Source organism: Toxotes jaculatrix, chromosome 16, assembly GCF_017976425.1.
Source record: "Toxotes jaculatrix isolate fToxJac2 chromosome 16, fToxJac2.pri, whole genome shotgun sequence".
NCBI classification, from domain to species: Eukaryota; Metazoa; Chordata; class Actinopteri; family Toxotidae; genus Toxotes; species Toxotes jaculatrix.
This window is the reverse complement of record NC_054409.1, coordinates 24,425,067-24,437,265: the sequence shown is the minus strand read 5'-3', so window position 1 is coordinate 24,437,265 and position 12,199 is coordinate 24,425,067. Positions and strand designations below refer to the sequence as shown.

Here is a 12,199-nt window from a genome sequence, read left to right as displayed (position 1 = left end):
CCTTAACTGAACACTACAGCCAATCTGCACTAATGTTGTCAAATATGTAGATACCTGAGCAGGTAAGACAAGAAGTGACATAGAGTCATCAGACATTAGTTGAAGACAAAGATTTAAGTACAAAGATGATTGATAGATAAAGATAAAACAGATACAGATAAAACAAGCACATTTAATAAAAAAAAAAATCATTGATGAATTAATCTGTAATGAAAATAATCATTGCTGCATCTTTTCTCTCCAACCTCTGTCCCCTCATGTCCTTGGCCCTCAGTATTTTCTCAGTGTCTCACACTGTATCTTGTCTCTCTTATATTCCTGTGTCTCCCTGTCCACTGCCCTGGGTGATACTGTGGTGTCTGCACTTCTGCCCCTCCACAGATTAACCACGCTTTTGTCGGGGGGTACAAAGAAAAGCCCCTCCCTGCTGCTGAGCCGGGGCTTTCAGCATGGCCCCTTGCCAGGGGAGGCTTTAAAAGGGTGGGGGCGCGTGGCTCCTCTCACTCTCACGGCAGGACAACCCAAGGGCATCAAAGCAAGGTGAGTCCCTGTCCCTCACCCAGCCAGCACAGCCAGCCAGCACAGGGCAGCACAGCCAGGGTATACCAGCCCCCTATATCCACATACACAAAAAACCCCAAACACAGGAGCCAACCTGGCTCCAGGGCCCGACGGCCATCACTGCACCCAGTGGGTGAGATAAACAGTGGTGATGGTGGAAAATCTCAGGAGCAGTGGCAGGAAGGAAATGGGCAGAAAAAGAGATAAAGAGATAGAATGGGTGGGAGAAAGAGCCAGAGGAGTCTAGATGAGGCCTCTGGCTTCTTTAACCCTCTACATTTTTGTGTAGGAACTATAAATAGATGCTTTCAGTTCAGGAATGATGCATTCAGGCTGATTCTAGTATCCAGCCAAATATGTTGCTGTTGCTTTTCAGCCACTGGTGCTGCTGCAAATGGCCTTTTAACTTGCTATGTACCAGTCCACGCTTGTTATTTGCATAGAACGACACTTCAGTTGGTTTGTAGTGAAAACTTTATGGCAGTGGGTCTCCTGCTGTGCTGTTTTTGGATTTCAAGCTCTATTTTAATGGTGTTTTATTTTGAAATGTGATTTAATCCAACCTGTCAGACTGCAGAGGGGGCACGCAGTCTTCGGACCCGTCCCTCTTGTCACTGTGATCTCTGTACATCCTGTAGCTCCCTTTCAACCATTTTATGTTTTTTCCTGCCAGACAAGATGACTCACCATTGCACCAAGTTCTCCGGCCACTGGAAGGTGAGTCTGCGTCTGGAAGAACAGATTCATACATCACCTCACTGGAGGTCCTTTCAACCTACACGGTTTCCGTGAGATGCAGCGGCTGCTTTGAGTCAAATGTCTCAGATGAAAAGGCTCACAAATCATCACCAGCTCTTTGAGGAGAGCTGCCATTTCTTTCCAAGGAGAGAAAGGAATAAATGTAGACTGTAGTGGGACACTAGAAATACTACATTTAATACCATATGATTGTTCCTTCAGCCTTCTTTAATTCTAATGATAAAAACTGTGTTTTTACACGTCTGCATTTCCCCATCAGATCATTGTCTTTGATGAGGAGTGCTTCCAGGGCCGCCGCCATGAGTTCACCTCTGAGTGCTGCAACGTGATGGAGTTTGGCTTCGAGACTGTGCGCTCCCTCAGAGTGGAGAGTGGAGCGTGAGTAAACAGATATCCACACTCTGAAAAGCAGTTTTACATCTGAGCCGAGAAGCAGAAAATAAAACAGTGTCGCTGTCATAAAACTCTGAAAAACACCTTGTGGAAATAGAAAAATGCTGAAATCATTTTTTGAAAAAAGCAGTTGAACTCAGGCTGACACTCAGGTGGATATTTACAGGCTTCATGTTGGTGTGGTTAAGAACCTTTGAGAGATGGAGAAAGGTAATAACTGTGAACTTTTTTCCCAGCTGGGTGGGTTATGAGCATGCCTCCTACCAGGGACAGCAGTTTGTCCTGGAGCGTGGAGAGTACCCCCAGTGTGATGCTTTCGGTGGCAGCAATGCCTATCACATTGAGAGGATGACCTCCTTCAGACCTATTGCCTGTGCTGTGAGTTAAACATGCATCATTCTCTCACCGTTCCTCTCATCTTTTGTTGGTCCTTTTGCTTAAGAAAAGTCAACATCTCTCTCTCGTCTGTAAAACTTTGTTTGTCAGATGATTGCTGTAGACTTGACTGACTGGAAAAACAACGTGTATGCATTGTAAATGTGTGTTTGTTCTTTCCTTTTGCCCTCCAGAACCACAGAGAGTGTCGTATGACTATCTATGAGCGTGAGAACTTCCTGGGCCGTAAGGGTGAGCTTAGTGACGATTATCCCTCCCTCCAGGCCATGGGCTGGTGCAACAATGAAGTTGGCTCTCTCAGGATCCAGTCTGGAGCGTGAGTGTCCTCCAGCAGCTATACAACTCCTCCTTTCCCTCCAAATTTTTAATTCCTACTCAACAATTTTTTCAGCCTGCCTTCAGCGGTGCAAAAATAATCCTGGTTAGACTTTCACAACAGGAACTTTTTTGCAACATTTCATGTGTACTTCCTTCTCTCTCTATGATTTCTCAACAGATTTGTGTGCTACCAGTACCCTGGTTATCGTGGATACCAGTATATCATGGAGTGTGATCGTCACTGTGGGGAGTACAAACACTTCAGGGAGTTTGGCTCCCACTGCCAGACCCCTCAGATCCAGTCCATCCGCCGTATTCAGCAGTAACAACTTACTCCAAACCCCTTTTCCCATGTGACCCTTCACCTTTGACCCCTCCTGCTTCCCAGTGCTGAATAAACTGTCTTTCCTAAACCTTACTGACTTCCACCAATGTATCTGCTTATCATCTGACAGATAGATAGCCCAGATTTCAATCTGTCAATTAGTCAATTAATTGATCAGTCAACTGGCTGAAAATTCATCTGTAACACTTTTGATAGTCCAATCAATAATAATAATAATCAATAATTTACATTAATAATCAACATTATCTGGCTCTAGTGTCTCAAATGTTTATTTGCTTTTATTTGTTTTATGAAATTGTAAATTGAAAACATTTGGTTTGGGATTCTTGGTCAAAACAAGTAAAAAACCGAACAAACGAAGAGAAAAAAATCAGAAAATAACCCCATAAAGAAGATCATCATTGGTTGCAGACCTGGTTAAACTACATAAGGTTTTATAAATTTATAATAATTTCAAGATCTCTTTTTAATTAAAATCAATGAATCTGATTCTTGTCAGAAAAAAAGCTATAGTCTCTATTTACTTTAATGTAACTTATCTATCTATAGGCAACAGACATGTTAGTCTATCATCAGCCAGGAGTTGTGCTAAGTTAGAAAACTAAAACATCTTTGTGTGATAGGACTTTGTGTTTGGGAATTCGGTCAAAAGGGGCCGTAACAGGTTAATCCAGCCATGTGAAATGACTTTGTGTGGCATGTTTTTCTGCATACAAACAACATATGACCAGTTTTGAGAAATTATGTAAAAGTTTTGATGCAAACAACAGAAGTGAAAACTTGCAGCTGTCCTCGGGTGGCACATAAATTTTGTTGGAGGACCAGATGTGGCCCACGGGCTTCTATTTGCCTTCCGCCGCCTCATGCTCGCTCAGTGTGCCGGCCTGCTGTGACCTATGGGCCCATCCATTGCAGCGTATGAGGAGCATTACCACTGCTGGCCAGGAAACGGCACTGCGTTTCCACCAAAACAACACACCCAGCTCACTGGGGCAGCGTAAAGAAAAGCACGCACTGAGCTGTTACACTAATTGTCAGAAGGCTGCTGCTTCGTGACCATTCAGATGCAATGTGAAAAGCCACTGGTTTAACACCGACAGGCTGAGCGGGATCTCTGGAGCCTGTCTCTGCGCTGAATGTGGTGCAGAGACGCTGCAGGTTTCACTCATCCACTTCAAATACGCCTGAATGTGTCGTCTTTATTTATCAAGTACCCCTCTGAGAAATTTCCTGTAAACAGACTGGTCGATGCTATTCCCAGTAAAATCCCCAGTCATAAATCAGCACTAACAAAAATAGTCCAAATTTGAAAAATGAAAAATCCTAAATATGAAACTGAGGCAATATCGTTAGCTGTGCAATGCGTCCGGTTCTGGGTCAACTGGCATTACCGTTTGAGCAAAATGACAAAAAATAGTTATAATTAAATGTTTTTTTTTTTCTCTGTCGACACCCAGTGCGGTCCAGGCCAGGCCAGCGACGACCCGCTCCGTGTTTTACAAGCCTCTCCCCGCCGCAGTGGGAGGAAGTTGAACCACAAAGCAAGCAGAGCCACTGTGCTAGCAAAAATACAGAAAAATACAGTCCAGAAGGGGCTTAACTGAAACATGTGCCATACCGGAGCTGGAAAACGAACAGTTTAGTCGAAAGGAGCGGACAGAAACGCTTGGCACACGGCCAGCCGGGAAAGCAACGGACGGACAGTTACTTAGCCGAATGTGGGCTCCCTCGGCACGGATAGCCTGGTAGTCAGGAGTCGCTCGGGGCAGGCAGTCGGAGCACGACGACGCGCTCGGCTCCCTTCGTTTTATTTGCGATATCCACCTCTGTGCGCTCGATTTACGAGGGAAGACCGGCAGCACGGTGTCGTGTTGGGTGTTCAACATTACCGACGGTGGCCAGAATTATCGCCCGATCACTAAACCACGAGTTTACGGCGGAGGGGAAAAGTTATCGGTTAACAAGCAGTAAACTACCGCTGGGCAGCCGATCTCCATCTCCCAGCAGCGCTCCCTCCCCCTCCTCCACCATCAGCGTCACCATCAGCCCACCGTCAGTAGCTCTGTGCTGGGTCTCCAGGCGAGGAGGGTCCCCCCCAACGCTCGGGGTAACTCACCAAGCAGCTATGGATTATTTTCTGCGGTTTTGTCCTTACTTTTGACTCCACCGGACTCTCGAAGACCGTTTCCCCCCCCCCCCCGGAGACGCTGCAAGACTTCCCCAATACGAGCAGCCAGTCCACTCGCAGCCGTTAGCTTATTAAGTACATCGCCTCGTCTGAAATCGAGCCAGTGTTACTGTTGGTGCCAGCTGGTGACTTTGCTTGCTACTGGCAGCGAGGACATTTTAACGTGTCTGCTGAGCTGAAGTCATTCCAACTAGATGCATCGTCTGATTAATCTCTATACATTTTTCGTTAGTTAGCCTACTGGCTAGCAGGTTTCATTTTGCTAGCTAGCGTGGTAGCTATCCAGCGGACGAACCCAAATATCGATATTGCCAACAGGCTAAAACGAGTTAGCTTTCGGGCGTGTGGGTTTGGCTTGTGATTAGTTGATTTATACCCTCTTTCTTGGTCTGGAGTTGGTGCTAAACCCCTTTAAAGTGTTTAACCACATCTTTTTTTTGGGCGACGCTTTTCGTGATTGATGAGCCGATAAGGAGGAACATTGCAGCCTACACAGGAAGCCAGCCAGCAGAAACGACGGCAACATAAACAACAGCGGTGTGTGGATTTTAGGGAATGCGGGTCATGAGTCCGGGCTCTTCTTTAACCTGTGCTTGTGTGGTTTTATTTGTGCCAAAGCGCGCCTGAGAGATTTGCAGTTTCGGTGCACCAGCCGAGATATATTAAGGACGACGAGCTAGCACCCTGATGTTACACATTTCAACCTGTCGCCCAGTGTCCTTCCTCCTGAATTTCCTCTTTTTTGGTCTCAGCGATTGTTGTTTGAGACGAAGAGAACCAGCTACACGTGTTTTATTACTGTAACGCTGGTTTTCTGCTGGTGTCGAGTCCCATTTTTCCTGTGCAGCCACTGAAACAGGGACATTTTTTTTTCTCGACCGCACAGTGTTTACATTTTGAGGAGAATCCCTGAAGCACATGCCGCACTGGAGACAAACCAGTCGTTTGGACACATTTCCATCAAGAGGACCGGAGAAGTCCCCAGAGACCTGTGGGATTTGACAGCTGTCTCCAGACCCAGCATCTGGTGCATCTACCTATCTCTGTGAGACATATCACATTACTATAAAGCGAGGACGCGCTGGCCTCGGAACCACATCTCATCGGTCTCTTCCTTGCGTTATTTTCCACCCGTTTTCTCTCAGAACGCCTCGAGAAGCCTGTATTTGTGCACTGAATGGGATTACAGGGACGGTGATCTGACGGGCCTTGTGGCTGTTATTTCTCGAGCAGCCTGTCACCCAATGTCTTCCCTCTCGAATTTCCTTTTTTCTTTTACAATGATGGTAGTTTGAGGCGAAGTGAGCAGACTACAGCCGGAGACAACGACGCCGTTCCAGTCGATGGTCAGCCCCGCCGCCCGCTCAGCTGGCCCTGTCGCGCACCTCGGCGCTTGATGTTGGTCCTATCTGGTGGAGGACATTATTTTTTAATTCCCTAAAACAAAACCCATCCCCAGCCCGGTTATTTTATTGATTTGGTCGTCCCAGGGTCGAAAGATGGCGGACCTCGAAGCAGTACTCGCCGATGTCAGTTATTTGATGGCGATGGAGAAGAGCAAATCTACTCCAGCGGCCCGGGCGAGTAAGAAAATCATCCTGCCTGAGCCCAGGTAAGCACATCTACAAAGGGCTTTAATGTTGTGCTGTGGCTGAAGCTTGTGTTTATTTGCCTGTCAAATGGATGAGTCTTTTGTGCATGTATGCAGCCATATAGGGAGATGGAGGCGTGCTTCCTCTCAAACCTGTGACTTACCGTAGACGCTAAGTGAAATGCGACTGTAGAGCTGGAGAGCTCTGCTAACATGCTGCAGCTTAATGTCTTCATGGTATCACCAAAACGACCATGCAGTGGCTTAATCTGCATACATCACCTCCACCCATACCTCACCAGAACTTACCCTCCTGTTAACCTCTGAGAAAATCTCATATGTCTCACTGAGAGCTTCAGTAGCACGGTAGTATTAGCATTTTTTAACATTACCAGGTGTTGATTGTGCTCTTTCCTTATACCTTATATCTGTCAGACCTCCTTCCTTTGCTGCCAGGCCCCTCTGACAGTCCGATTAAGAAGCCAGTGCCTCACAGTTTAGGCTGCTGAGTTGAGTCTTGTCTGTGGGGCTGTATATGCTGTGAGCTCTTTGATGCAGTTGCACTATCAGTGTATGCGGCCTTGCATCTGAAACCCCTGCTCATCCATGCGGTTTGCAGGCACCCAGCATGAGTAGGCCATCAGACCAGGCTACAGCTAAAATCTGATTTAAATAACACACCCCCAGCCCCCAACATCTACACACAATCGCACATTCTTTTGTCCCTGCTGTGCTGCTGGTCGGGGGCTTGATGGTGTCTCTTCAGACCAGGTTTTAGGCATGTGGCATGCAACTTGATTGAAGAGGATGTGGTTAGAATTTGGTTATTGAGATAGTTGTTTTTCATGTGAGGTTTGTAAATTCAACAGTGCTATTTGGGTTTAGTCAAATTACACTCATTGTGTGAACAGTAGTTCTGCGTGGAACAGATCTTAGCTGGTGGTTGTCGGCTGCTGTCGGATTTTGTGTTTGTGTTGATCATGTTTACATTTACCTCCTTGCATTTCACAATTATTCATCGAAAACTAAAAACTACTGTTGACACACCCGCACGTGTGTGAACTTAGTGGCTGTACATGGTGATTTCAAAATGTTGACATGAGTCAATCAGCCGTAATACATGAGTGATTGTAGAGGTCATCTGTTTCACTTACTCACTGACTGTGTCTTGGTGGGTCAGCTGAAAGCAACGATCCAGACCGGACCTCACACACAGCAGTGAATCTGTGGCCTGTTGATTTTTAACAACTGACATGAGTTCATTAAAGAACATTCTGTGAGGACTAATTGCATGTGCCAGTCCCGATCGATTGTTAGTTTAGAAGGATGTAAAACCATTCATTAGCCTCTATACCTCATTTATTTATCCGTCTATCATAAAAAGCGGAAATGCCCTGCCCTCTTGGCCGGGCTGAAAAAGCAATTCCACTTCCAGTGCACGGGCAAAAAGGCTCTCAGGCTTTGTAATGAATTCTCCCCTGTGGCACTGAGGTGCAGAGAACAGCAGATTATATTTCTTAACTGATAGCTGTCAATATTAACTGACACAGGTTAACATCAAGCCGATCACTATGCGACACGATTATTTTTTAACCGACACGCCTGTGAGATATTTAAACAACCTCAGCAGGTTCTCTCATAGCTTAAGTAAATTAACTCTAACTTTTACTGCTAACCTTCTGTGAATGGTTAGTAAGTTGATAAATGTGGGTTTCCTTCCTGCAGGCTGGTATTGGTTTCGCTTCAGGTCTGTATGGTTTTAAAATGAACGTGCAGAAACTTGACGCTTGCTCGAGACCGCCAAACGATTGCAGTGAACATTGTCACATTTAAAACGTGTCCAAGGAAAATCGTGTTAATCGTGCGTAATAACGCAGTCGTGGCATGGCATTACAGGCCTCCACGTTCCTAAACGCTGTAGAAAATATGACCAATGCTCAGCTTTCAGTGAAGAGTCAGAGAATTAAGAGGAACCATGAACAGTTTGGAAAAAGAAGCCAACTAAGGGCTTTGACCAAGTTCTAGCAGGATATTCTTCGGCCCATTAGTGACAGACTGAGTTTGAAATCATGGCTGTGGTGGTCGGTCTGTTGGTTTTAACACGTTTGCTCTAAAGGAGGACTAGCATGCTCACTAATGGACCTTTTAGATTCTTAAAGGAATACTCCACGTTTTAAAAAGCTCTTTGCTGTGTTGAAAGTTTGCTCTTAAAACATTTGTTGTATTCTGTCATAGAGACGCAGCTGTAGAGCAGTTTCCTTCATCAATAGTCGGTTGTGTTAATGATCTATAATTGATCAATAAACGAATAGCTTCTAAAATAGTCAATGCACTTTGGCTTGATGAAAGCTTGTAGCAGCTTCAGTGACCTGTTTGGCTGATAAGGAGCAGGTGCCTCATTTATTCTGGGTGAAAATATATCAGAGTTATCAACACAACTTTAACTGGGCTCTGTGTGTCGTGTCATGTGGAAAACTGCTTGCATAGTCCCCCAAGGTATGAAAGGTGTTTAATTGATCACCAGTTCATTGTATCTTGTTCCATTTTCCATTTTTATCCAGTGAAGTCAGCCTTCACTGGTTACATGTTTGTCATGCAGCCACAGGTCGTATGAATCAACATGATTAGGGTGAAATTAAAAAGCAGCAGAGGTAACGAGTGAGCATTTACCAGCAAAGCTCGTCTTATCAACTTTGCTAATGTTGAACAGATAGCTGAAGATAGCTGATGAAAACGTGTCCTTCTAAACTTACACGTCACCTCGTGAAAGGATTAACCAAAACCAAAACTAACAGGGTGTTAGTTCGTCTCTGAGTGCAACGCTCTCTGACTTCCCTCCTGTGTCTGTGGCTCTCAGCTCAGAGCTCTTTGGTTCCTCCTGAACAATAAGACACACCAGGCTTTGGATACACTCAGAGTTACAGTCATTGCTGATTCTGGTCTTTTATATTTGGTGACATTAAGACAAATACTGAATGTCACCAGCTTTATTCTGTATGGAACAGTTAAAAGGTATTTTAACTGTTCATCAACTTTGTTTTTTTTTTTCTAACTGGGCTTCCGTAATGCTGCACCCAAACATTCAAATTGAAAACCCTTGTTTGATTGGATTACCAGAAACCACAATATGAGCTACTTTTATTAAATCTCTAAATCTGTATTAAATCCTGCTGCAGAGGTTTGTCTGAAGCCCGGGTGATGGCACACACCGGCGTATTGATCTGTGTAGTGCAGCTGTATGGTTACACAGAATGCTCTCCTTTATATACAGCGTGGAGTTGTTAGGGCTAAGTTTAGTTGTGTGTTTGCGGCCTTGGAGAAGCTAATCAGGATCAGCTTGTTTGACAGTGTAACTGAATGCCATACTAATTGAGTTCATGGCTCCTCATTAGACGTTCAGTCAAGAATCCACGTTGCGAAACATTAACGCTGGAAGTTAATCCCAGGATTGGCAGCCATGTTCCACTGAGGCTCTGACAATGTACGGTTTCATTTCCGGCTAAAGACCACACCGGGCCGTTTGGCTGATTAACACATTATCAACTAGGGAGGAAGAGGTAATCAGCGAGATCACCTGCATAGTTAATGCAGTTGTCAGCTGCATAAACAGGCAGAGGTGTTTCGTGTCCTGCTTTTGTGAACGTAGTTTATTGAGCGATTTCACTCGGGCTGACCTGAATCCCCCGAAGCTTCCAAACTTCTATCGCTGCCATGGTAATTGAAACCCAAATCCAGTTTTTAAAAATTATTATTATTATATATGCATTATCAGAAAAATCCCACACAGCCCACGAAATGAGAAATAAAAATCCAACATTATTCACTGTGCATCAGCATTATTAATTATCCGTTATTCTCAGACGAGGACGTCTCATTGTATTGGTAGTTTTGTGCATGACAGTTCTCATCTAATGTTATCAGCACTGGCAGAGTGACATCTGACCACATGTCAGACTTACAAGTCACAGCTGTGCTAGCAAGATGTCGAAAAAGTCAAGTGTGTGGAACAACGTGGGGACGGTGTCCTCTAAAAGTTCAAGCTCCAGACAGGTAGCTAACAAATCAGAAATCTACACGAAAACTGAAAGTAACAGCCGTCTTTCAGAATATTCTTTTTTCTGATGGAAGTGCGACCTGCATGCTAACAAAGTGTAACCCGGTCAGAAATTTGATGTAAAGATGAGCTTTGTTATTTACTGCAGGAGCTGCAGAGATAAACGCCTCCGCTAATGGTCTTGTAAAAGCATTATTACACTGCTGTGGAGTAAATCAGTCAGCAAAGCTAGACTTGGAGTAATACGAACATTTACTTAAAGCGCGGCAATTAGATCATTATTATTACAATAATGCATCAACGTAACATCATTTCTGCACAGCCTCTTCCCACATATCGTTATGGCGCTTGAGTGCTTCAGAGGAATCACTTTAATTTGGACAGGACGGTAAAGATCTGAGAATAATGTAGCTAACACAAGATGGGAGTGACAGAGAAAAGGGTGTGTATGGATGGTATCTGTGAAACTAGTTCCTGAAAATAGCAGAACTTGATAAAAGGCTGTAGAGATTGTGTGCAAACCAACAAACTTTTATGTATGCACGGGTTTAGCAGTGGCAGTGCATGTGTGAAGCTTTCAGTTGCATGCTTGTGGGGGGGGGGACAGTTAAATGTGGCACTTTGGAGATAGTGTGGTGCTGCCACATTCTCAGCAGGCCAAGGCTATGTCCTCTGGCAGAGAGGTGAGATTTTGACAGCAACACTGGAGGCAGTTGAGATGGGAGGCGTGGGGGAGGGTGATTGGACAGCCCGCTGTTATAGAGAAATCCATACAAGAGACAAGACATGGAAAAGTTGTCCAGGAGGTGGAGATACATGAAAAACAGACTGGCAGCTGTTTGAAATAGAGGCTTTTTAACCGGAGTGCACCACTGTGTTCTTGACCCTCTTATAGCATCAGATGTTTTGTTCCTACACCTCCCTGCGCCGCGCCGTTCGAAATCAAGAACAGGATAGAAGCTTTCATCAGCCTTCTCATTTTTAGATTTTACCAGCTGGAGTTATTAACGGAAATTTCAGGTTAGCTGAAATACAAAATGAAACTGTTGACTGATACCGGGTGTCTGTATGCTTGGTAGCACTGTCACTGTTTTTTTTTTTTTTGTTTGTTTGAAATTCAAATATTCATTTGAACGTGTCAAAGAAAATAAATATCTGAGCTGTAATGACAGTAAATGAAAGTGTCAGACCAGCTGATGTAGCCGTGGGGTGTGAGGTGGTCGGTGGGGGTCAGCACAGTGTGTAGATATCAGACCAACACAGTGCTGAGTTAGTTGGTTGAGAAATGAGCAGTAGAGCTGGAGTACTGGCCTACAGGTGACGGTAAATAACTCTGAGTAGCTGTATCCCAGCTCCTCAAATACTCAAAACGTGAGTGATGCTTGGTGTTATGAACATAAACTGTTTCATATAGTAAATGTAGATATAGAAGGTCAATACCCACATTAAAACCCTTTATAAGCCACTGTTAGCCTAACTTAGCATGCAGGTTCTTTGAAGCTGACATCCAAGTGAAACAGGAATGAAATATTTGTGGGTGGTGCAGCTAAGCCGAGGTAAAACAACTTGTTCGATCTCCCTGTTTTTCATCTG

The 12,199-nt window shown here is 44.7% G+C and overlaps 2 protein-coding genes across 2 annotated transcripts in view; both read left to right on the top strand.

Moving 5' to 3' along the window:
• The first annotated feature begins 1,239 nt into the window (after window positions 1-1,239).
• cryba4 (crystallin, beta A4) lies at window positions 1,240-2,755 on the top strand. Its single transcript, XM_041058398.1, has 5 exons — window positions 1,240-1,278; window positions 1,580-1,698; window positions 1,950-2,091; window positions 2,283-2,425; window positions 2,606-2,755. Exons 1-5 carry the CDS (start codon window positions 1,240-1,242, stop codon window positions 2,751-2,753), a joined length of 591 nt encoding a protein of 196 aa, XP_040914332.1. The 3' UTR covers window positions 2,754-2,755.
• A 1,548-nt stretch (window positions 2,756-4,303) lies between these two features.
• grk3 (G protein-coupled receptor kinase 3) overlaps window positions 4,304-12,199 on the top strand; it is a 44,627-nt gene continuing 36,731 nt past the window's right edge. The window contains exon 1 of the mRNA XM_041059484.1: window positions 4,304-6,573. Coding sequence (XP_040915418.1) covers window positions 6,461-6,573 — 113 coding nt within the window. The 5' untranslated portion in view covers window positions 4,304-6,460. The remainder of the gene's footprint in view (window positions 6,574-12,199) is intronic.